This window comes from Quercus suber, unplaced genomic scaffold (genome assembly GCF_002906115.3).
Source record: "Quercus suber isolate HL8 unplaced genomic scaffold, Cork oak 2.0 scaffold_23, whole genome shotgun sequence".
NCBI classification, from domain to species: Eukaryota; Viridiplantae; Streptophyta; class Magnoliopsida; order Fagales; family Fagaceae; genus Quercus; species Quercus suber.
Window position 1 is genome coordinate 20,692 of NW_027069488.1, and position 26,229 is coordinate 46,920.

The 26,229-nt window shown below is 33.1% G+C and overlaps 2 protein-coding genes across 6 annotated transcripts; one reads left to right on the forward strand and one right to left on the reverse strand.

Moving 5' to 3' along the window:
* The first annotated feature begins 14,175 nt into the window (after nucleotides 1-14,175).
* Nucleotides 14,176-18,418, forward strand: LOC112003118 (uncharacterized). 4 transcript variants are annotated; one of them, XM_024035295.2, is made up of 4 exons: nucleotides 14,176-14,316; nucleotides 14,399-14,442; nucleotides 16,933-17,017; nucleotides 18,068-18,418. In XM_024035295.2, exons 3-4 carry the CDS (start codon nucleotides 16,974-16,976, stop codon nucleotides 18,300-18,302), a joined length of 279 nt encoding a protein of 92 aa, XP_023891063.1. In that variant the 5' UTR covers nucleotides 14,176-14,316; nucleotides 14,399-14,442; nucleotides 16,933-16,973; the 3' UTR covers nucleotides 18,303-18,418. The 4 variants fall into 4 exon arrangements, with proteins under 4 accessions (XP_023891063.1, XP_065621148.1, XP_065621151.1 ...); XM_065765076.1 differs by lacking the exon at nucleotides 14,399-14,442; XM_065765079.1 differs by lacking the exons at nucleotides 14,176-14,316; nucleotides 14,399-14,442 and adding an exon at nucleotides 15,667-16,029 and having other exon boundaries at nucleotides 16,923-17,017.
* Nucleotides 18,419-20,009: 1,591 nt separating this feature from the next.
* LOC112003121 (uncharacterized) lies at nucleotides 20,010-24,340 on the reverse strand. 2 transcript variants are annotated; one of them, XM_024035298.2, is made up of 7 exons: nucleotides 24,109-24,340; nucleotides 23,862-24,006; nucleotides 23,228-23,329; nucleotides 22,959-23,083; nucleotides 21,869-22,164; nucleotides 21,700-21,793; nucleotides 20,010-20,505 (listed from the first exon to the last, which is right to left on the reverse strand). In XM_024035298.2, exons 1-7 carry the CDS (start codon nucleotides 24,223-24,225, stop codon nucleotides 20,068-20,070), a joined length of 1,317 nt encoding a protein of 438 aa, XP_023891066.1. In that variant the 5' UTR covers nucleotides 24,226-24,340; the 3' UTR covers nucleotides 20,010-20,067. The 2 variants fall into 2 exon arrangements, with proteins under 2 accessions (XP_023891066.1, XP_023891067.1); XM_024035299.2 differs by having other exon boundaries at nucleotides 21,869-22,155; nucleotides 24,109-24,339.
* Nucleotides 24,341-26,229: the final 1,889 nt, after the last annotated feature.

A 26,229-nucleotide genomic window follows, 5' to 3' on the forward strand; every position in this document is an offset into this window, starting at 1 on the left:
CTGTATACATAGACGCGAAACCTTGCCACTGTGCCAAGATCACTGCCATTGAAGAAGTGAAGGACATTGATTAATTTCCTTTGACTGAACTTGTAGGGAACCTTCGAACCTATAAGATGGCATTAGGCTTAATGGGAAAAGGTGAAAAGAGTAAAAACTTGGCTCTTAAGGGTATAGAGGAAGAGATTGAGGACTCTGAAGATGAAGATGAAAGTGAAGATGAGGATGAGGATCTAACCTTCATAACTGATGAGATTATCAAGCTTCTTCAATTTAGGAAAAAGGATAAGGGCAAACCTCCTAGGAAATCTAAATCCTCTAGAAAGGGTAAGAATGAGAAACCCCTCATCCAATTCCATGAGTACAAAGGTTTTGGTCATAGGAGGATAAAGTGCCCAAACTAACTAATGAAGGAAAAGACCAAGAAGTCAAAAGATAAAGGGTTGGTTGCTACTTTGAGTGATACTGAGAATGACTTTTCTGATGAGTATGCAAATGAATGTAGTCACGTTATAACCTTTGCTGCCTCAACCGATAAGGTGATTGTGGAGAGTGCTAGTGATAGTGAGGATTCTTCTAATGATGAAGTACCCAAGAAGTTAACCCTTCAAGAAGCCTATGATAAGCTATGCACTGAATTTATAAAATTTGAAAAGACTTCTTATCTTTGTAGAAAAGAGCTTAATGAGGTAAAAACTGAAAAAGCTAATTTGTTAGTCAAGCTAGATGAGACTATAAGGTTAGTTGAGACTCTTGTTATGGAGAAGGTCAAGAATCTTGAGGTTGAGCTTGGTCAAGCTAGAACTCAAATAGAAAGGATGTCTAGTGCAAAGCTTGAAGAGGTATTAAGTGCTTAAAAGCCTAGTTTTGATAAGACTGGCTTAGGATATGCTATTTCCTCTTCCACGACTTCTAGATCAAGGACTGTCTTTATGCCACAATCTGAGAGAGGTAATAAAGGTGTGAAATCCAAAACTGATTTGAATAATTCTAAATCTTTTGTTAGACCTCATGTTTGTCACCATTGTGGTGTTTCTAGACACATTCATCCTAATTGCTTTAAGTTATATCCTCAAAAGCAATTGTCCAAATGATCATAAGTTTCCTCTCAAGGACCTATACCTTTGTTTGAAGAGTTATTAAAAACTTTGAGCTTTTTAACTCAATTTTAGGAGAATTCTAATTCTTCTATGTCCTTTAGTAGACATACTAGGACACGTGCCTTTTTATTTTCACCGCCAAAGACTCGTGCTGTGTGAGTGAGAAAGGAGCCTAAGACTTAATTATCTTTTCTGTATGTCCTCTGCTTTAATTCATTCTATCTAAATTAGGATTCTTTTTACTTGATTTCTTATCTGTTTTTGGAATCATGCTTTCATGCATCTGCATTTTTCTATCATGCCTTCATGCATATGCATCTTTCTTTCATGCTTTTATGTTGTTTATCTGTTTTTGTTTGGTTGTCTAGTTTTTATTTTGTTTTGTTTTCAAAATAAAAATAAAAAAGGAAAAATAAGAAAAATACAAAAACAGTGTGTTTGTGTACATTGGTACTTGTGTAACTTAGATGGCCATTGAAACAAAGTTTTCTAAACTTTGTATCTCTTGTAACTTAGATAAGCATCTCTATGCACAACTAAGCAAGTGAGCTTTGTGGCTTTTGTTTGTGATGAGTAAGATTAAGTAATCTCTTGTACTTAACACTCGTGTCACTCTTTTTGATGTGAAGGACTAGAAAATCCTAAGAGAAAGGCATAAATAACCATTTCACCATTGTTGCCCGTCAATCATAAAATGACATATGTTTGTTTCGGCATAGCAAAAGTGCAATGTCAATGACATTTATGTGCTTCGGCATAACAAAATTGGAATGTCAAAAGTTTAACATGATTGGATATTTCTTTTCTATCTCTTATATATACCCATGCATGATTTGCTTAAAAGAAAAATATGCAAAGAAAATAAAAGCAAAAAGATCAAAATGCTGTTAAATATGATTGCAAGCGTGTATTATAGGAGATGTGGGAGTTATAAAATGTACCTCGAAGGTGATAGTCCCCATCAAATAGTTATGATTGTGTGTGAATTAAAGTAATTTTTCATATCTCAAATCGTCATAACATGTATACACTTATGCAATCTTGTGATGTTTTTCACACACAACACACAATATTCTTTGTTACTCTTGATATATGTGCAAGTACAATGTGATTTGGCCATCACAATGTTTACATGTGTTAATGTATGCTCACTAAACTATCTTAACTTGTTTTTGAAATATAAAATTGGTTAGACTTATTTAGTGTGTGTGTGTGTGTGTTTTGAATCTATGAGCATGACATTTTTTTTCTTGTTGAGAGATTTGTTTTTCACATGTTTTGCATCTTTCTATTATCTTGTTATTCATAGCATCTTGTTTCATTACATTCATGCATTTATATGGATTCCTTGTGCTCCCTTAATCATCCTTGATCATCTTTATTTTTCTCAGGTGAAACTTTCTAGGTTCTTGTACCATTTGTTAATCATGACAAAAAGGGGGAGAAAATGTGATGAGACATGTGGTTTTTTTTTTTCTTTTTTTTTTTTTTAAGATTCTACATGTTAGGGTGAGAAATACATGCCTTTGTAAGGGGTAGATGTGTTTCATCTTGTTAGGGGGAGTGCTTACCACCTTCTTCTTGTACACCAATCTTGTGACCATGTTTACATACATTGTGCTTTCTTTGGTATGTGTGTGTGTGTATATATATATATGATGTATGTTTTCTTTTACCTACCTCTACATGTGTTGTTTCTTTTTTATCTCCATACACATGTTTCTTATGAATTGTATGTAATCTATTATTTCTGTTTCACACAAAGATACCTTGATGAGTTTTCTTTAAAGTGTTTTAGAAATATAGGTTGTCAAAGTCTTCTTGCCATAAACTCTTTTCTTGCAAAGTTTTTCAAGAGTTTGTGTTAGGATAGATTTTATTGTATTCAACAAGTGAATATCAGTTGAATGATTTATGACTTCTCTTATATGTTCATTTTTTTGTTGTGGTTTTGTCACGAATTGCCAAAGGAGGAGATTGTTAGGACATATGTGATTCACTTGTTAGGAACATATGTCACTATTTTATGTAATTGGCTAATCCTTTGACAAAATGCATTTAACTTGTATTTAGGCAAATCTAGGATGTGTTTAATACTTCAAGAAATTTTGTTTCAAGATCAAGTGTTGAAGCCATTGGAGCTAGTGTCTTATTTGTCCCTTTTGGTCCCACTCCAATCCACATATTAAAGCCCAATTGGAATGACCCAAAAAGCTAGCCCAATTAAATAATCAATTATATATAAGGAGAGAAGTATACAAAATTTTGTAATGTATGGTAATGTATGAAAATAGTGTGTATATGAGTGTTAGCCACTCTCTTATTCTCCTTTGAATACATACATATAAACTGATTGAAAGACCACACTTCCTGGGTAAAAGTGGAATTGGAGTGAAAATTAAAAATGTTCCCAAGTACTTCTAATCTTTGGTTTTGAATTTCACTGCACCAAGGTACGCTCTCTTGTTCTTAAATTCTGAAATTTACATAGTACATGTTATCAATTGCGACTGAAGTAAATTCGTTAATTTTCTACTACGTATGTTTTTATATGATACAAACTATGTTTTTCCTACAATTGGTATCAAAGTGGTCTTCAATTTTGAATTTGTATAACATGTTTTGTGAGTTTTGGAATCAAAGATAGTAATTTCATGATGTTAGAAGATTCTACAATCAATTTTCTGCATAGTTGTTGAAATTATTGTCTGAAAAAAATTGATATTGATCTTATGATGTTGTTTAAGTTTGATATTAACTATGTTAGATTGAAATTTAAGGCTATAACATCAATGAAATTCAGTTTTTGATCACAATCTCAATCGTTTATGTTCATATCATAGAAGTTCATTCATGAAAACCATTGAAAACTACTTCAGAAAAATTCTGGAAAAAATTCAGTTTCACGAGTTTTGATTGATCAAGATTCACCTTTGATCGATTGAAATTTATTTTGGATCGATCGAATATTCATTTTTGAAAGATCGACTCACAATTGAGAGTTGATCAAATTGGACAAAACCTATATGATGATTTTCTTTATATTTTCGATTGATCGAAAATTGCTTCCAATCAATCGAATGTTCTTTTTTGATTGATCGAGTAACAATTAAGTATCAATCGAGCTAGGCATAAGGTTTGGTATGAATTTCTTCACTTTTTTGACTGATCGAGAAAAAGGTTCGATCGATCGAATCATGTGAATTTTGAATTTTTCTAAGTGTTTTCACACTTTAGAAGTGCAAGGTTATGTGTGATGAGATTACACATGATTTCTAATTAAAAACCTTTCTTCCAAAATATCTAGTGGGAGAGAGGTACAAGGGTTGGATCTCACAGCCTTCATTCTCGGTTCATAGTAGTGTGAACAAGCACCTCGTCTTGGTGTATATGCCTCACGATCCCAAAGGAGGGTGTTTACGTCATAGTACTACAAGATTGAACTTACCCATTTAAAATAGTGTGAACAAGCACCTCGTCTTGGCGTATATGCCTCATGATCCCAAAGGAGGGTGTTTTGTTTCATGGTACTACAAGTTTAAACACTATAAGGGAGATGAAATATGGCTACACACGAATCTAGATAATGGTGTACACTAGATTAATGTTTGATAAGAGTTATCATGATAGCACTAATAATGAGAATATTTCTCAATCAATCATGATGTTTGTAATATACTTGTTACTAAGGAATTATAGACATGGATTGGGTTGTCGTTGCATATTTTATGTTATGGTTTTATTAAGATTCCATACTATATGTTTATATACTAAATTGATAATGTCCAGCTTACTTATTATATTCATGTTTGTTATTTTTAGATTTAAATCATGGCATCTTTTAGCCCACTTGTTGCTATTCTTAATCAAAACAAACTGACTGGATCCAACTATATTGACTGGAAAAGAAACTTGGACATTGTTCTCATTACTGAAGAGTACAAATTCGTGCTTTATGAACCTTGTCCTAACTTCCCATATTAGATGCTCCTCTTAAGGAAAAATAGCAATATGATCGTTGGAAGAAATCTAATGAGATGGTCAAGTGCTATATCCTAGCATCTATTTCAAATGTTCTATAGCATCAAATGTAGGATGTAGAACTAGCTTCGAAGATAACGCTAAGTCTGAAGGAGATGTTTGGTGAGCAAGGTCGTTTTGCTAAGCAAGAAACTATGAAGCAGATTTCTAATACCAAAATGGCTGAAGGTACTTCAATAAAGGAGCATTGTCTTAGGATGATCTCTCATCTGAATACACTGGAGGTTTTAGGTGCTAATATTGATGGAGAATCCTAAGCGGATATGATACTCCAATCATTACCAGAATCATTCAAGGAATTCATACTTAATTATAACATGAATAAAAAGATTTATACATTGTCTGAATTAATGAATGAATTGGTGGCGGTGGAAGGCATTCTTGGTACATCCAGTGTTGATGCTAATATGGTTGAAGCTTCTTCTTCTCAACCTAAGTCAAAAGGCAAGAGTAAAAAGAAGAAGAAGGACTTCACCAAGCAAAATGGTAAGTAAATTGACTTAGGAGTTGCCAACAAGGGAAAGAAAAAGGACTACACCAAAGGAAAGTGTTTCCATTGTGGCGAGAAAGGTCATTGGAAAAGGAATTGTCCAAAATTCAAAGTTGCCCAAAATAAGGTTATGAAAAGTTCATTCCTTCTTGAAATATATTTAGTACAAAATCCCACAGATTTCTGCTGTGTGGATTTAGGTTGTACAAATCATATTTGCAACTCTTTGTAGGAGTTCCAAGAGACCAAAAAGCTAAATGAAGGGGAAATGTTTCTTACTTTGGCTGATGGGAGCAGAATTCTAGTTGTAGCTGTTGGAGTGTTTAATTTGTGTTTTAGTTCTAGAGTTTTAATATTGAAAGACTGTTTATATGTACCTAAAGTTCGTAGGAATTTAATTTCTGCAACTTATTTAGATAGACATGGATATTATGTTACCTTGAAGGACAATGTTATAATAAAGAAGGATAAAATGCTTATCTGTTCTACCAATATTGTTGATGGTCTTTATATTTTAACTCCTGATAAGCATGAATTATACAATTCTAAATTAGATAATAATTCTCATGTAAAATCATTAAAGAGAAAGTTTCCTTCTACTAATGATGCATATCTTTGGCACTTGCGTTTGAGTCATATTAATTTAAATAGAATTCAAAGACTGATCAAAGATGGACTCTTAGAGCCATTGGATTTTGATGGATTTCCAGTTTATGAATCTTGTTTAGAGGGCAAAATGACCAAAAGACCTTTTAATGCAAAAGGTAAAAGAGCCCAAGAGTTGCTTGAATTAGTTCATATAGATGTATGTGGTCCTATGTTAACCCAAGCAAAAAGAGGTTATGAGTACTTTATCACTTTTACGAATGATTACTCAAGATATGGTTATGTGTACCTAAATAGACAGAAGCCCGAAGCCTTTGAAAAGTTCAAAGAGTTTAGGCTGAAGTTGAGAATCAATTGGGTAAACACATAAAGGCCATTCAATCTGATCGAGATGGCGAATACCTTCTTGGGGATTTCAAGGATTACTTAACTCAAAATGGGATTGAATCCCAATTGACTGCACCTGGAATTCTTTAACAAAATGGTGTAGCAGAGAGAAGGAACAAGACTCTTTTAGAAATGATTAGGCACATGATGAGTTATTCAACTTTACTAATTTCCTTTTGGGGATATGCACTAAAAACTACAATGCATATTTTAAATTTAGTTCCATAAAAATTAATTCCCAACACACCTAAGGAATTGTGGAGTGGGCACAAGCCTAATATGAAATACCTCCACATTTGGGGAAGTCCAGCACATGTTTGAAAAGGAAGTCTGATAAGTTGGAAGCAAAAACAGAAGTATGCATGTTTTAAGGGTATTCAAAGGAAACTAAGGGTTATTTATTCTATAATCATAAAGATAACAAAGTGTTTGTTAGCACCAATGCCAAATTTTTGGAAGATGATATTGTGAATAATTTTAATCCTGAAAGTAAAGTTCTCTTAGCTTAAATAGAAGAACTTGTAATTGAACAACCAATGGATGAAACTAAGGATGATGTGACTGTATTAGATACACCACAAGATTCTACTCATGAGATGACTCGTACACAAGTACGTCGTCGTAGTGGGAGAATTGTTCGGCCACCTGTAAGATTTATAGGTCTAGGAGAAACTTATGAAGCTATCTCAGAAGAGACTGAATCTAATCCTTACACTTATGATGAGGCAATGAAAGATATAAATGCACATCATTGGGTCAAAGTTATGAAATCTGAATTGGATTCTATGTATTCCAATCAAGTTTGGGATCTTGTAAAGGCACCTAACGGCATTAAACCGGTTGGTTGCAAATGGGTTTACAAGAGGAAGAGATGGATAGATGAAAATGTTGAAACCTTTAAAGTAAGATTAGTGGTGAAAGGGTATACACAAAAAGAAGGTATGAGATTTATCAAAATTCTCTTATCCAATGCTGCTTATTATGATTATGAGATTTGACAAATGAATGTCACGACAACATTTCTTAATGGTAATCTTGAAGAATAAATCTATATGATGCAACTGGAAGGTTTCATAGCAAAGAACCAAGAGCATATGATATGCAAGTTGAAAATGTCCATTTATGGATTTAAGCAAGCATCTAGATCATGGAACATCAGATTTGATCAAGAAATCAAATCATTTGGTTTTGAACAAAATCTAGATGAACCATGTGTGTACAAAAGACATCAAAGTAGTAATGTTCCTAGTACTTTATGTTAATGATATTTTACTCGTTGCAAATGATGTAGGGGTAATGTCATCAGTAAAGATTTGGTTGTCAAGCCAATTTGATATGCAGGACTTAGGCGAAGCTAACTATATTCTGGAGATCAAGCTTTGGCGAGATCAAAAGAATAGAATATTAGGCTTGTCACAAGCTGGATATATAGATAAGATTCTAGCAAGGTTTAGTATGCAAAACTCCAAGAAAGGATTACTTCCTTTTAGACATAGAGTTTCTCTGTCTGATGACTAAAGGCCTAAGACTCTTGAAAAGGAAAAGACAATGAGACAAGCTCCTTATGCTTCTACAGTGGGAACTCTCATGTATGCCATGCTATGTACTAGGCCAATATCTATTATTCAGTTGGCATAATCAGCCGATATCAATCAGATCCAAAACCAAAACATTGGAAGGTTGTAAAGCATATTTTCAAGTATCTAAGGAGAACGAGAGAGTATATGCTAGTTTATCGATGTGAGGATTTGATACCTATTGGTTACACAAATTCTAATTTTCAATCAGATCTTGATTTCAGAAAATTCATTTCAGGTTGTGTGTTCACCTTGGGAGGTGGAGCCATAAGTTAGAGGAGTGTTAAGCAATCTTGTATTGCTGACTCCACCATAGATGCTGAATATGTGTGAAGCGGCAAAGGAAGCTATTTGGCTCAAGAAATTCCTTTCTGATCTTGGTGTTATGAGAATGGAGCAAGTTCCTATCATATTGTCCTGTGACAATAGTGGAGTGATTGCACAATCCAAGGATCCAAGAAATCACAAGAATCCAAGAAATCACAAGAAAGGAAAGCATATTGAAAGAAAGTACCACATCATTCGAGAATTATTGTTCGAGGAGATGTAGTAGTAGCAAAGATTGACAGTACAAATAATCTAGTAAATCCCTTTACCAAAGCCTTGCCCTAAAGGACTTTTGAGTCACATTTGGAGGGAGTGGACTTTTGAGTCACATTTGGAGGGAGTGAGAGTTAGATTACTACACAATAGTCTTTAGGGCAGGTGGGAGATTGTTAGAATATGTGCTATTTAAATCCTATTGTATGATGTTATGTATGAAATTATATATGATATTATGTTATGATTAATAAAATTGTTTTATTATTATCTAAAATAATGGTAACATGAATATTTAGACATTATCATATAGTCCATGAGATGCATAGTATGTGATTTATGTGATTTAGTCATAGAAGATATAAATTACAAGTTCTTTATAAATTCAGAATTTTAGTTCGTAGTTGGTGATGAAATTGGGCATTTCATTTGCGAAGACTATAACATATCAATTAAGATGATTTGTCTTAATCGTGGAAATGAAGATTTCTAATTGATATGTTGATATATTTTAAGTGTTAAGACATATTAAATTAGACTACTGTGAGATTTATTATTCTACTAAAGACTGTCAAATGAATAATAAATCTCATGACTTTTATCTATATGAAATCTCAATTTTGAGAGAATAATGAACCTAATCATAAGAATGCAAAATGTCATATTTTTCACCTTTAATGTTTAGTCTTTTATACTTATTTGGTGCCTAAATGTACTCATTATTCTTATATTTTGATTTAGGATGCAAATGGAATCATTAAGTGCAAAACGAAGCTAATTGGGCGATTCTAGACAATTTCAATATCGCTTCATAATCTGGGTATAACTCTCTCATTCGAGCTCCGATTAAGATGATTCAAGATGCTATGAAACTCCAAGAAAAAGCTCTACAACTTTCATGTTTTGAGTTTTGAGAGATACTCGGGTCTAAATTGGGCTTGAAATTGCGTACCTGCACTGCTGACGTTCTGGAACATTCCTTAGTTTGCCTGCAATTCTAATACGTGAATCTGATGCGGTTTATTTTGGGAAGTTTCCAGATCCAGTGCACAAAATTTCTAGCTGAAAATACCACTTTCCTAGTTATATTAGGACTCTATTTTATTTTTTTATATTTTCTATAATTAGTCAGATTTGGATATCGTTATTTTAGGATAATATTTAGAATATTTTTAGGATATCTTGTAGGCTTGGAAAAGGGGAAATTAATGTGTAAAAGGGAGAGGAAAAATCATACTTGACACATGCCTTTCTCTCCCTTCTTCTCTAATTTTCTCTTTCGAGTTTTCATCATGGCCCAGCTTGGCTAAACTTTTATACTTGGTCGAAGAAAACGGAAGCCTCGGAATCAATAAAACTGTGAGATCTAATTTTTTTTACTGTTCAATTTTACGCTTTGAGTATCGGATGTTCTTATGTACCTATTTTCATGATTGTCTCGTTTAATTACTAGGAGGTCTGCTAGTTTGTTATTCGTTGCAATCTATTGCTATGTTAGATATCAAATCCGTAATTGTTTGATCTCTCTAATTTGTGAATCAACCAAGATTTAATGATTTGCTATGTCAAAAATTATTAGATCTTAGGAAAAACGCTCGACTAAATTAAATACAACTGCTTGTGCTTGTGTTGTTTAGTTTCATCAATCTCTCTCAATATGTTGGGTAGCCACATTTAATGTTGAAGGAGCATATATTCTCATGATGAAATTCATAATTTCTTAAGGAAGATATAAAATATTCTCTTGAGATAAGTAGGTTATTCAGAGTGTTAGGCCTAACTACTTTAATAAAAAGTTACTTAAGTATATATTTATGAAATTGAATTTTATAAATATATGATGAATAATTTAAAAGATTAAACTAGGTACTCAAGGAACAAAATGTAGTAATCTTCAAAGTGGGAGTCAACATTCATGACTTTGTATTACTATGAATATTTTAATGAAAGGGTTGAATGTATAATAGTCTTGGAATATAATTTATTAATAAGGTCTAAAGTGCAATTATATTTATATAGTGGTATTAAATATAATTAATGGTAATTTTGGACTTGTCAAAAGTTGATAGAAATGCCAAAAACCCATTGGATCTAGTGTCTTATTTGTCCCTTTTGGTTCCACTCCAATCCACGTACTAAAACCCAATTAGAATGGCCCAAAAGGCTAGCCCATTTAGATAATCAATTATATATAAGGAAAGAAACATACATAATTTTTTAATATGTGGCAATGTATAAAAATAGTGTGTATGTGAGTATAAGCCACTCTCTTATTCTCCTTTGAACACATACGTATAAATTGATTGAGAGACCACACTTCTTGGGCATAAGTGGAATTGGAGTGAAAATTAAAAGTGTTCCCAAGTACTTCTAATCTTTGGTTTTGAATTTCACCACACCAAAGTATGCTCTCTTGTTCTTAAATTCTGAAATTTATATAGTACATGTTATCAATTGCGAATCAAGTAGATCCATTAGTTTTCCACTGCGTATGTTTTCTATGCGATACAAACTATGTTTTTCCTACATAAAGGATAAGGATCAACTATGTAGTTTACCCTATTATTAATCTCTTATATGGTCTTGATATTTTACATGCAAATAAGTATAAGGAAGTTGTGGGTTCCAATTAGCTCTTCGATGGTTGAATAAGAGATCTGGGTTCGATTCCCGCCTACACCAAAATCAAATTAATGTCTTGGTCTGATAATAAAGAACTATCATCAGGAGTGAACACTATAGATTAAAACTCTCTAAAAAAAGGTATAAAATAGTAATGTAATTTTCTTCTAAAAAAAATTTATGTAATTAAACTTTAAAAAATAATTAAAAAAAACACACATAATAGATGCAGGGTTGTGTATATCATATATTCTTTTAAAAAAAATATATTATTTATAAGAATTAATATTTAGGAAAAATTAAAAAGAAAAAGTTTTTAATTTTTTATATATTTTATTAAAAATAATAAGAATACAATTAGAAAATTACTCAAATTTTATAAACTTAGCCCTACTCAAATTCATGATTTAATTGAGTTGATAACTTTGTTATATTGCACTAGCCTCTGAGCACGCATTCACGCGTATGCTCAAAGGCTCTTCTATTTTTTTGGGTAAAAATTAATAATTTGCATATATTATAATTTAGAAATATATATTTTTAATTTTTCAAACAAATAAAAATGATAAACTTTAGAGAGAAGCAGTAACTATAATTTCTTTTTTGAACGTGAAGGAAAAAAAATCTTAAATTTTAAAAATTCTCTTTTTGAATTCAAAATGAAATTTGTTATTTGACATTTATGACCCTGTTTCTAAATGAAGTTACTCTTTATTAATGAATATATTTTTGAACCATATAAAAGTCTAGTTGAAAGAGGAAAATCCTCTTATATATGGTATAGATTAATTAATTAAAATATTTTTTAAAAAAAATCCGACTACCTGACCCATAGATATCAATTAGACCATGGGTTTGCCTCCCTAATTAACATTAATCACAGCGAAACTAATCGTTAAGGCACGGTTGGCCTTGGAGTATTATAATTTGAATTTCCTATCTTACACTTAGAAAGATTTGTCTACCTAAGATTTGCGTATGAGATATACACTCTGTTTATTTCAATGTAAAATATTTTCAAGAAAATATTTTCTAATTTTATAATGTTTATTTTACAATAAAATATTTGATTAGGCTGTGTTTGTTTTGGCTAAAAATGGATTTGGGAAAACAATTTACACCCTACCGTGTGTTTGGTTGTGCATGGAAAATTTGATCAAACGGAAAATCATTTTCGTTCATCGCAAAATACCCACCCCATACCCGTAAATTATTTTACACTCTCATTTTACTTTCAAACCATTTCCACTCCTCAGAAAATTTCTCTCCTCACTCACTCTCATCCTCACGCCAAGCCCAAGCCAAAGGACGGAGAGAGCTATCGCCGATGAAGCCCAGATGCAGTCCCCGACCCACGACCCCGCCGATCTAATCGCGCCACTCAAACCCATCGCTGATTTGATTGTGCCACCTCAACTCCTCCGTCATGCTCAAACCCATCTCCGATGAACCCAGCTAAACCCACCCCGATTTCACCACATCCCAGTCCCCGACCCACGGCCTTATCGTCGTGCCTGCAAGCCCTTCTGTCGGTGAAGGTAGTTTCTCATCTACTTCACCTTCGTCCTCTCTCTCACTTATCAGACCCATCCTTCTTCCACCCACGCCATCATTGCCTTAATTCTTTTTTTTTTTTTTAATTATTGTAAAATAACATTTTTGCTTGGGTTTTGGAGGATTGGTGGTTGGGGTGATTCATGGGTTTCAATGGTGGTGGGTTGCGGGTGAGTTTAAGCGTTGATGGTGGTCGATTGGGGGTGGTGGATCATTGGCTATGGTGATTTATCGGTTTCAATGGTGGTGGATTATGGGTTTTGGTAGATGGTTTTGATATTGATTTTGAGATTAATGGGTTTTGATTTTGATAATAGGTTTTCAAATTAATTAGTTATGTGGTGGATGATGGTGGCTGGGTTTGTAGTGACCGGTGGTGGCTGGGTTTGTCGTGATGATTGTGGTTGTTGGTTTTTTGAAAATAAGTTTTTACATACAATATCAAACACTAAAAATACTTTTCCAACAAATTTTCCAAAATACAAACAAACAATTGAAAATATTTTCCACTTAAAAAACATTTTACATAAAATCAAACACAACGTAAAAGTAAAATATTTTCGGTCAATCAAATCAATCCAAGAAAATTTATATAAAATATTTTAGAGTTAAAATTTTGGAAAAACATTTTATGTTTTCTCAATCCTCACACCTTGATACTTATTGCTACAAAACTCTCCCTCTTGTATGGATCCGTTTGAATTGAACTTATTGTTGCTGAAACTGAAAACACTGTAGCAAAATAATTTTTAAATGTATAAATAGTTCCGTGGGATTTATTTATAATATTTTTTGTGCATAAACAGTATTGTAAACAGTATTAAACAGTGCATAAACAGTAATTTTTGTCCCCTGACAGTGACCCATGTGAGATTACTGTTCACGCGCGGGGGGGAAAAAAAAACTCTGAAAACGCAAAGGGAAACGTGGACGCCGAATCCAAACGGCCACTATGACCCAGTTTGGATAGCACGGTTAGTTACTTAATTCAGCATTCCACGTTTTGCACTGGGGGACCCACGCGCACTAGCTGGAGAGGAAACGCAGGTCTGAAAACGCAAATTTTTTTTTTTTTTGCGGTTTTGTTGACTTTTGAGAGAAAAAATTACTATGCGTGTGCTGTTCACACACTGTTTATGCACTGTTCACGCAATATTTAATATTAAAAGTGAGTCCCACAATACTATTCACACATTTAAAAATTATTTTGATACAATGTTTTCAGCAACAATAAGTTTTTATCAACTTTCAGCAACAATAAGTGTTATCCAAACAGACCCTATATCTCTTCAAAAAAATCCAGCCACCTCCAGTCCCCTCTCCGGCCAATCTCCGGCTCCAAGGTCCAAGGCACCACCGGCCAGCTTCCGCCGGCGCTGCCCATCGCCGGCAAAACCAGGTGCTTTTCTACCTTTTTTTATTAGATTTCTCCTTTTCTTTTCGTTTTTCTTCATCTCTAACCCTTCTCTGGTTTTTCTTAGGTTCGATTTCTACTCCTTGCTGGAAAAACAACTCAAAGTTTCAGGTTTTATTTTTGATGAATCATAATTTTTTACACATATTTGATTTCTAATCATTTTTCATATGGGTTTTTCGGTGTTGATTAGGTTGTGTGAGATTTTTTTTTTTTTTTTTTGATGATTTTGACATTGGTTGTTTGATATGAGTTAGGATTTATGATTTTCAGATCTGGGTTTTTTTTGGGGGGTTTTATTTATGTGTGGCATTATGATAATTTGTGATGAACTTATTGTATACTAGTTTATGATATATGTTTGAGATCCAAGATTCCTTGTTAGAATTTGAAGAAGCAGATCTGATATGAATTCAATGTTTGATTCCCTTTGTGGCCATGTTTGCACTTTGTCTCACAATGTAGCGTATATGTATTGATAGGAGTTCTCGTATACTTGGCCTATTCATTGGGAGCTGTGACTTCAACATAAGCAAAAAAAAAAAAAATGCGGATTAGAATTGTGGGACACAGACTCGATGATTGTTTAAAACAATTCCCCACAACTATGTTTAACTAATGGCCCTGAAGCACTGTATATTTGTATATGAGATCATAATCATGTTAATCAGTTTATGTAAAAAATACTAATAGTTCTTATCTTGGTCAATTATTTTTGTTTAGTTTTATTTATTTAATTTCCAGAATGTATGTACCAGGGTGTGAAAACTATTGACTACATCAAAATAATGAATATGACAGAACCATTGTTCACTCCTGGGTAAATTCCGGCCGTTGTAATAGCTGGAATAATAGTTCACAACTTTTGTTGTTGTAAGTTGGACATGCTTTCCTTAAAGCTGTTTTCATGTTTGATAATTGTAGAATTGGTTTGTTATCGAAGAATACTTGTATACTTAGGATGGATTTTGAAAGCCATTTTAAAGTCCATTGGGCAAACCTTTTGTTTACTATGGATGTACTTTTGTCCTATAATTGATTTTATATTTATAAATTCAAGGCTTCAGTTTTAACTACTAGTATTTTCTTACCACTTTGAAAAGTATTTAAGTTTGGTGGGATGTATGTGACTTGTATTTAGAAAAGACAACTTTGAACCCAGTTTCAAAGTTGAAACCTTGTGAATGAGAAAATTTCATGTGCCTGGTTTGGTTTTAAACTCTTAACTCAAGTTCTTGGCCTCAAGGTTTTATCATTAATCGGTGCTTGAAACTAGTTGGAAGCAAAACCTATTTTTTCAAGGATTATTATTTTGATCCCATCTGTACTCTACGCTTTAAGCATGGTTATAATTTGAAATATTATGGGTTTAATTTTGGGACGAAATTCTTTTTAAGGGGGAAGAATGTAACAACCCAACATGTACCACACACACACAAAAAAACAAGGGTCAGATTTTTAGACCCACACGTGACACCCCCACCGACTCATTCTCAACCACACAACCTCACAAATGTCTCTCTCCCTCTTGAACGGCTGCCCCTCTTCTTTCACACTCAAACACAAACACAAACACAAACACACACATCCCTCTACCAAATCTCTCCTGAATCTCTCCTCCCTCTTGGTCTCTCAGTTAGCTTCTAAATTTTCGGTCATCAAACTCTTCTCCATGGTTTGACTTCTCCCAACATGAATGTAAGTTAAAATCTCCATGATTTGGGTTTTTATCCTATATTGTTTAGATTGCTCTTTGTTGTGTGGGTTTCGTTTTAGGGGTTGTTTTGCTGTGTTTGTTGGGACATTTAAGACCTGATTTGAGGTTTTTAATTTAATGGGGTGATATGGATTTATTGTTTGGCAACCATGTGAGTTGGGGTTCTTAAGAAATCATTTGGGTTTTTGATTTATATGGGAGATTGGGGTTAATTTTTGAAAGAGGGTTTCCTTGCATTTTGAAATGTCTTTGACATATGTAGTTGTGATTGTGGTGTTAACTATAAATTTATGCAAGTAATGTGAGCATGTGTCTTTTGCTTACCAAGTGTTTGATAAATTGCCTATACGAGTTATAGGATTGAATTTCTTGACTTGTGTTGTGATGATTGTTATATTAGGTTATGGGTTGTAATCCTAGTTGTTTATGTGTGTTAACACTAATAGCTTTAACGTTAATCAAGTCTCAAAGTTTTTGGAATAGTATTAAAATTATAGTAATTTTCTTTTGGTACTGTAAGCTGCATTACGTGATTCTTAATAAATTATAGAAAAAAATCACAGCGAAACTAGAGAGTAACTGGCTTCTTCTTCTTCCTGACCTGGGTTTTTGGTCAGGTGAGCTTCAAACGTTTCTTTACTTTACAGCCTTAATTGTTAGGTTTTTATTTTTTTAATAACTGTTTAAAATTCTTGGGCGTTGATAGATTTTTAGGGTTTTGGGTATTGCTTAAAAGCTTTCACAAATAACGTTATCTTTGCTTTTCTACATTCACTTCAAATTGTCATAATTCACAATCAAAACAAACACACACACACAGAGACAAGTTTACATATGCTATCCATTTTCATGGTTGATCTTAATTACATGAAAGAATGAAACAGGTTGAAGTGGACTGATAAGTAGAAGTAGCTGAGAGTGAGAAATGTCAGGCCAAGAGAAGCATCTTGAGGACTGCTCAGTCTCCAAGTCAGTGTGTGTCTAGATATATATATATTCGTTTTTATCTTTCTTGCTATGTTATTGTGTTGAACCAAGAGTACAGTGAAATGGGTGTGTTTGTGTGTTACTCAACCCCCCATTTTTTTTTTAAGATTTATAAATAAATAATTTTTAGAACCCAAAAATGGTGAAACATTTTGATGCTTATTTGTAGATTCCTGTAGTGGATCAATGTGGTGATTACAGTTTTAGGTGATGGCAATTTTGGTGTAAAGCAAATATATATATTTTTTTTTAACAGCTCTGCTCTGACATATGGTGGTATGTCATAATTTTTCCCAAGTCTTTAATTAAACAATGATTCTAAAGCAGGTTTTTCCTCATTTAGTGAGTAAATTTTTAAATCCTTGATGAACATTTAAACTTATGTATTATAATGAATCTGTTTCTGTTTATTTGATTACCATTGTCAACCATTTCTATCTGCCTGTCATTCAGGTCATTTAATCTGTGCATATCTTGAACATAGATTGCACTTCAGAAACCCAAGTAATCAAGTATGTTACTTACATAAAATACCATCAATAAAGTTTTTTTTTTTTTTCTTTATTCTTTTTTTGGTAATATATGACTAATTTTGTGGATGATTCACAACTTATTGAATTGTATGTAGTGATACTGATAACAAGTGATATGTACCATGATTAAAAGTTTGATATCTTGAACCTCTTTCATCCTCACCTCCATGTCCTACCTTTCTAACTTTAAATGGCCAATTGGCATAATAATTTTCTGGAGATAGCTTTGTGGTTCTCATTTCGATTGCTTTGCTACATCCATCTATTACTTTAAGGGAAGAAAAACTAGAAATTCTATCAAAATGTTTATTTCCCAACCCTTGCTATCCTTTATTTATGAAATGAGAAGCAAACACCGTTTTCTTGTTTTCATTTTATGGGGTCATATCTCAGGTGTTTGCTTGACATGGTAGATAAATGTCCTTTTCTATTTTTAATATATTGAGCTTTGTTATAAATAAAAATGTGATGGCTGTTACTGAATGTCAAATGTTCGCAGCGCTCTGGGCACATGGGTATTTTCAGTAGCAGGGGCTTTGCTAGCAATTCCAGTGGGTATAAAACGGAAATCTCTAGCACCCCTTGTGTTCTTTGGCACAACCGGTACGATGCTTGATATTATCATGGGAATCACTGCCTGCGAAAGAGAACATGCGGAACGCCAGATGCAGCTGTTAGAAGCTCAAAATTCTGCAGCTGATGCTTCTCTTGCTGAGACTGGAGCAGAGACTTGATGTCAAGCTTATAGTCAGATGCCTCATCGTTTGGAAGCTTTCAGTTTGTTTCAACTTGCTTTGCTGTAAAAGATAAATATTTCTTTGATAAGTGAATAAAATTTCTTTTCCTATGATTTCGATGTTCACTTGTTCATTGCATTAAAAATCACTCGAGTTGTTGGCGGTAAACTCCAGCTAATCAGAGCTATTAACGGTAAACCCCAACTAATCAGCTGCAAAACTATTCAGCTAATAATACTTAAGTTTTTGTGTCACTTTATGTTGATTTATTTGGAGAATGGGAGAAGGGGCCTCGTTTGTTTAGCTGAGAATATGCTTCTGCAGGTGATCTCTTCACATTTAGTTCACCATGAAAAATCTCTAAATCACTCGAAAAATAAGTAGATTTGTTGGGTTAAAAATAGATTAATCCCGTTAATTAATTCAATTATTCAAGTTGATTAATTAGGTTAAATTACATGCAAATCAAAGAGGCACCAATAAATCACCAAATAACTTATATGCAGTAGAAAATAAATAATTCGGTAATTTGTTGATAAATAGAGAAAATCTCTTGTAAGGCAAAAATTTTATTGGGGGAATTTAATACTATCACTCTAGGAATCTATTAATCAATAATCAAGCGGTAATAAGTATAAGGAATCTTACCACTACTTTGGCTTATCTCAAAATACCAACTTACAATTGAACTTTCGCTTCAATACTCAATTGAACTTGATATTATAGCAAACTTCTTTACTTTGCACAAATCTCCAATCTGTAACTATTCTTTTGCACGGATCTTAGTACATGACTAATTTTAGCAACTTAATTGATTGTTGTTGATTGCAAAGTTCTTTACTTCATAAACGATGAAGATCGGGAAGTACTTGGTTACAAAAACCTAAGGCCAACAAACGTAGTAGTTTCACATAGAGTATACGAGTTTTAGGTCTCTGTTTCTGTACTTGATGACTTTTAAAATAAGCCTTATATATATGACTAGGGTTATAGAGAGAGAAACTCTAATAATTTAAATCATCATGGGCCGAAATTAAGATTTGAGAATTTTGAATTCGTAGTTCTCAACAAATTGAGTTTGTGTCGAGTTTCTCCATTAATCCTTGATAGCAGCTATTGTCGAGCTTGTATCAAGACTTAATGAAACGATTTTTCTTCACTTATTTCTTGGATCAATCTTCATGTTTTTAATGATACCACTTTTTTTTTTTTTTTGAGAAGTTTTTAATGATACCACTTGATGTCTCTAAGTAACATACTTCTTGATACATTAAACTCAACTTAGATCTACTCAATTACAAATAAAGTGCATTTTGTCAAAAAATAAGCTAATACGTAGAAAATATGACCCTACTAGGATTTGCTTGCAAGTTATTTAGTTACAAATAAACGTAAAGTTGACCATCTTACATTTCATGATAACTATAATTTGCTTAAAGTGAGCTGTATACATTGACTAAAGATCTCCAAGTACTGCCCTGTGATCATATTTTAATTTGGAAGAGGATGTTATTGAAATGCTCAGTTGCCAAGTTGACCATCTTATATTTACAATGATTTTTACTCGCTTAAAGAGAGCGTTGGCTAAACATCTCCAAGTACTTCCCTGTGTTCATATTTTTAATTTGTCTAGGTAATTAAACTGGTCTGTCGCATGACTCACATGTGTATGCTATATAATGGATTTTTTTGAACGGTTATCCATATAAGAAGATACTGTAACATAAATTCCACAGATTCCAGGAATGAAATGTACTTTGGATCATTTTGCTCTGAAGCATGGCATCGACATGGAAACCATTTGAAACCTCCCATTTTCCCTATCTAAGCTGGCATTTACAGTGACTTCAAACTTCAAAGGACTGTTCTTTCCTTGTTGTAGCAACAATTTTAGAAAAAATAACCAAATGAAATACAGGTTCATCTTTTTGTCACAACTTTGTTTTCCCTTCCCTTTGAGACTCATCTCTGGATCTGATGAAAAAGAACCTGGAAATCCAGCAGCAGCATTGGGGTGATTTGAGATTCTAGTGCAAAAATGCCTGTCCTTGTGAACATCTTTTGGATCAGGCTGCCAATCGTGCTTTTCCTCTCTATAGCATAAGTAGACCCTTTCAGCCCTAATGTTTCCAAACAAGATTTCTGCAGCCTTGTTCCTGACAAGTAAGGGCAAGTATTCTGATTCATCCCACACATACAACTGCAGTTGAATGCAAAGATTAGCTTAACACGTTTGAAAACATATAAGAACATGCAAAAACTAACAGAATCTAAAGTAGATACCAATTGCAAGATGATTAATGTTGATAATGAATAAGAATCTAAAATAAAATTATTATAAGTTCATTTGGATGTTCGTTCAGTTTTTGTTAATGAGATATATATTTTATCCAGCCTCTGCAATGATTTCCTTTCTGAAACAGTGACAGGAGGACAATTTAATTTACAAATGAAAGGAATCCGCAACCACATAAAAGGTCCCCCTATCCAATCCTTTGGTGGATGATTGATTAGCCATTGTTGAGTTTTTCTAATAAGATATAAACCACCATTAAGGTCCATCTCCATGAAAGCTTTGGCTTTCTAAGTCATCAGATTGTTGAGATTTCAATTTCATACACTGTATTCCATGGTTTTTTTGGGGGGTAATTTCACACCCACCTAGTGAAAATGCCATTTGAGTTTGAGTTTATTGGTTTCAAGTACTCTGAAAAGGCCAAAATGTAATAATATTAGGATTGGGCATCAAACCAGAAATTCTGCCTGCACACTAGTTTATCAGGCAATCTTCATCCTACCAGTAATAACAAATTAGTCTGTCCATTGTTTATATTCATAGAAATGGTGCAAGTCCATTTTTTTAAAACATATTTTAGAAGGTTTTAGGTTCAAAAATCATTTGTCTTCTATACCAATTGACAGCTGATCCCGTCCTTTTCTGCTTGGTTATGAACAACTTATATTTCAAGAATTAGGTATTTATATGAGAAATACATGCTCATACTTTTGTTGGCTTTGTATTCTGCAGTTCTCCAATAGATAATATATTTATATCAATTAGTCCTTGTCTAGCTCTATTGAATGAATCCAAAATGATTAGTACTTCCCTTTACATCATTTCAGTTTTTTTTTTTTCCTTTTGTTTTTTGGGCTTTTTTCTGAGTTTTTCATCATTTTAATTTAAGCATGTGAATTACTGCTAAATGATGTTGGTCATGTGAAAATGACCATATACTCTGAAGAAACATTGGAGAATTGAAGTCAGAGCAAAGAATAATCACGGGTAACCTCAGTGAACACATGGTTTTCCATAAAGGAAAAAAGGTGTGGAACTTTATTGTCTTAATGAGGAAAATAATATGTAAATCAAACTAGTACAAGAACAAAACCATACCATAAGGGGCCTATATATCAAGCTCACTGCATGAAGGCGGTTTGAACTTTCTGAGCAATATAGTGGAATGGAATTTTGTTCAAACATGGACTTGCTACAATGAAAGGCAAAAGATATTCAATGTTATTGATTGCCACTGCAACAAAGCATAAAATTTAATGTTCTATACCTGTACTCCAAATCCAAAGGGGAACCACAAAGCTGGCAGCCTGTGCAAATGAGATCCTCTACTAAACTAGTATCTCCTGTTTTATATAATCTCCTGCTGATAAACATCTTTTCCTTCTCGGAATCACCCAGAGGTTGCTGAGTAAATGGCAGAAAAATTTCACCGACCGATGCATGGAAAACTGCCTTGCAGGAGTTGGATAGACGAGATACTTCGTAAAGGGAATAACAGTCCCTAGATTTTGTCTCTTCCAGCACTTTCCAGTTTCTTAAAAAATGCCCCTTTTTCTGCACAAGCTGTTATCAGTAATTTCCTCCAAAGAGTTAAATGATGCAGTCTAACATGAAGGCCAGACAAGAACTGAAGATGCAGATATGATTGAATATTGAAAAACCAACGCAAACAGACAACCCATTTATCACCCAGGGTCACAAGCAATAGAAAAGCAATGAGAACACTTAGGGGCATCAAAGCTTTATAAGCATATCATATATGGTAGTATAATCCTCCAAATGAAAGTAGTATCTGTCAATTGCAGAAATGCTACTGATATCTCAAACAGTTTTGAGCTTAACACAAACTGTGAGATATTTTATCAGGGTAAGAATGTATCTTCATGCAGGAATCTGTGGTTACCTAGAAAACCAAAATGGGTTCCTAATATGATATCATAAGATGCATAATATATACCACAGAGTAAACATGAAATCAAGAAGCCAAAGGCAGAACATGTGACTTTTACTCACTGTTCATTTTATGTGAATTAGAGTGACCAGTGGGACTACAAAAAGAAGCCAAGTATAGACAACAGAACCACAAAGTGAAGAAGCATTTACCAAAAAACAAAGTAGCAACGATGGCCAAATTTATATATGCATGCAATAAAATGACTTGGGACACAAGTCAACACACATTCATAACCACCAAAAAAGAAGAAGAAGAAGAAGAAGACAACATTTTCCACAAATTGATTCATTTAAAAGAAAATTGCATCCATGCTCCATAAGCAACAGATTCCTATTATTAGCCACATTAATAGATTATATCAAATTTGAAAATAGAGGTAAACATAAAAGAGTGAAGAGAATACTTGATCACTGTGCAAGTTAAGATTGCAAAGAGTGGATCCAGACCGCTGTAACCATTCTATTACTCTCCTAAACTTTTCCTTTGTTGTTGTCCCAACTCGGCAATTTGCTATTAAATCATCAACGCCTACAAATATAAACATAATATTTTACATGTCTTTCTTTTAATCTCAATTAACTTCATACTAATTACATGCTGATTCCTAGCTGTAAAGATCTAAAATCAGTTGAAATTTAAGTAGAAGAATAACATATCGTAGTAGTACTATACCCTTTGACAAAAGTGATTCATGAGGGTGGATTAAACATTGCAACGATGAGCATTGGACAGTTCTGGCCTCAACAAAATCTCCAAATTTTGCAATCTTTACATCTGAGTTCAAAAAAAAATGTTAAAATGGTAATCTTAATAATATTATTTAACAGAACTCTAACAGTAGATTATGTCAGAAATCAAACCAAATTTTAAAACCGAAATAACACGTTCAACAGAATGCATTCTGAAGTACAAGAATCCAATGTGAGTAATTGTATCCTAGAGATAATGTAAAATAGAATTAGATATTTCAGTGCAGCGCAGGCCTTTGGAGAAAATGGCAATGTAGAATCTATTAAGCTTTTAAAAACATCAAGCTTTTATGGTCTTTGATCCTGAAAAAGTTGTAAATAAAATGAAGCTAGAATTTCTACCCAACCAAAAAGAAAAGAAAAATGTGATAGTGTGCATGATGAAGTGGTCTTACTTTTAGAGCTGAGTATTATGAACGAGTCACTTAACAGTTAACACCAAAAATTTTAAAAATTAAATTGGGGCACGTTAGAAACTAATTTGGATATATATATATATTATGAGTAATGAAACAAATGTTGCAATCTTAAAAAGCAAATTAGAGTATAGAACTGACTTTGTAACAAAATGACATCTCCAGGTGTAGATAATTGCATTTGCTTGTGCCATAGGGAGACAGGAAAAAATGGTCGTGAGTTGTCACCCACTTGAATTTCTGTCCTTATTACCTGATCTCCTCCTCCGCCTTTTGATAACTTGTACTGCATTAATTGCAAAACCAAAATTCAATTAATAAACTATCAAACAAACAAAAATGAATAACATCCAAATACATTCGACAGACAGACACAGTAACATTCGACCTGAACAGTAGGAGTTGATCGGTGAACGAAAACGAGGAGCTGAACGAAATCGCCCACGTGGAGAGAGGCTTCGGAGAGATCGATGAGGGGTCCGTACCATCCTATTGCTGACGTCATCTCTCTTCCCACTTACTTTCTTACTTATTATTAGGTTTACTGTAGAGAGTAGAGTGGAGTAGAGACTATCAGACTAGAGAGAGTGAGAGACTTTCCACCCTTTTGGCGCCTTGAATTTGAGGATTTTTTTTTTTTTTTTAAACCGTTGTTTTTTATATTTTGAAAACAACCTATATAATTTGTTGTTTGTTTGAAGTATTGTAGATAATAAAAGGTCAAAATCTAAATAAAATTAGTCGGAAACTTACAAGGGACATGCAAATGGTAGGGAAAAAAAAAGTATTTAACCTGATGTAATTGTGATAAATGGCTAGGATTTAAAGTGTTAGCAGAGAGAGGTGGTTTAATTGCACAATGTACTAATGTTGTAATTACATCGAATCTCAATAATAAAAAATAAAAAAAGTAATAAATTAGCTTATAATTAAATTCAAATAAAACAGTAGCACACTCAATTTATGGATTGGCTCAATCCACCCTCCTCAAATCACCCTCTAGCTTATCGCTTCTTTCTTTCATTTGCTCTTTTTTTTTTCCTCCGAAAAAAAAAAAAATTTTATTTTGCATCCTCAAATACTACTTTATCTATTTTACCAACTCATTTTACAACTCACCCTACATCCTAATTTTTATTTTTACATACAACTCAATAAAATAATACTCCCTCCGTCCTAGTTTGTTTGTCCTTTATTCTATTTTGAGATGTCCCAAAATATTGTCATATTTCTAAACATAAAAGTTATTAGTTTACTAATATTCCTATTATACCCCTACTTTATTTTCAAAACTATTTGAAAAGAAAACTAACAAATATTTAAAAAAACCAATCTAATTGGGGCACCTTTTTAATTGCCTCATTAAGAATAACTCTTTTAAAAAAAAATGATTTATTTAAGAGTAGTTTTGTAAATTTATACATTTTTATAAGGCAGACAAGACAATAAATGATATTCTCTTAAAAAGTTTGACTTTTCAAACAGGACAAATAAATTGGGATGGAGGGAGTATAAACTACCTAATAAAATAATAAAAAATATTCTTCTCTCTCTCTCTTTTCTCCCACTATCTTTTTCTCTTTACACACAACCACTAGATTTTTTTTTTTTTTTTTTTTTTTACAACCTATGAATAGTAAGGTTGTATATATGCAACCTTATTATTCATAGGTTGCATATTTTTTTAAGTATAAAACCCAGATGGAGTGGGTTTTTACTGTCTTGAGTTGTAAAATAGCAACTAAAGGGTGTTTACACCCTCCAATGCTAGTACTTAGGTCCTTATAACTCTTCAAAGTAAGCAAAGCTTGGCGGCGTCACCGTCACCGTCACCAACGGCTCATTGCTGGGCTAGTTGTCCACACAATGAGTTTGAGTTTTGATTTTTTGGTCATGTGGGTTTTAATTTTTATTATATTATGTATTTTTGAGGGTGTAATTGTGTATTTGTGTGCGTCATGCTCTATATTTTATATAGTAAAAATATGACATGTCACATTATTATTAGAGGGTGTAAACCAACCTTTTTACACGTTCTAATTTATTCTCATATTTATTACCACATTAATATACAAGCACAAAACCAAAAAACAAGATTATTCATACTTAACTGGTGCCCCCAACTCAGCAAAGACCTTCAGATATTTTGAAATAATATTCTCTCTTTTTTCGACCACTTTTGGAGGTTGGGAGTTTTGGGGAGTAAGGGTGGGGGGTGGGGGGTGGGGGGTTCTCCACATATCCATCTGATACTGATTAATTTAAGCCTTCTATAAATTTCATGTTACACAACTTATGAATTTAAGGAGTAAAATATTTGAGTTTTAGGGGCTTTAGGCGAAAATTGACTTGAAACTTTTTATATATTTAAATGACTTTTTTCATTAAAAAAAATTAATATTACTTAAATTCTATTATCTTGTTTTAGATGCTAAATTATTAATTAACCATGTAGAACCTTTTTTTTCTTTAGAAAATCTATAGACACAAAAAAATTGACAAAACTTTT

What these genes read in the sequence shown, in the direction of transcription:
- LOC112003118 (XM_024035295.2), top strand. Translation starts at nt 16,974, where the DNA reads ATGTCAGGCCAAGAGAAGCATCTTGAGGACTGCTCAGTCTCCAA. An exon ending in GAGGACTGCTCAGTCTCCAA is followed by an intron (nt 17,018 to 18,067) that starts GTCAGTGTGTGT and finishes AAATGTTCGCAG; the next exon opens with CGCTCTGGGCACATGGGTAT.
- LOC112003121 (XM_024035298.2), bottom strand. Translation starts at nt 24,225, where the DNA reads ATGACGTCAGCAATAGGATGGTACGGACCCCTCATCGATCTCTCCGAA. An exon ending in TGAATCACTTTTGTCAAAGG is followed by an intron (nt 23,084 to 23,227) that starts GTATAGTACTAC and finishes TTATATTTGTAG; the next exon opens with GCGTTGATGATTTAATAGCA. An exon ending in CCTTTGGATTTGGAGTACAG is followed by an intron (nt 21,794 to 21,868) that starts GTATAGAACATT and finishes CTTTCATTGTAG; the next exon opens with CAAGTCCATGTTTGAACAAA.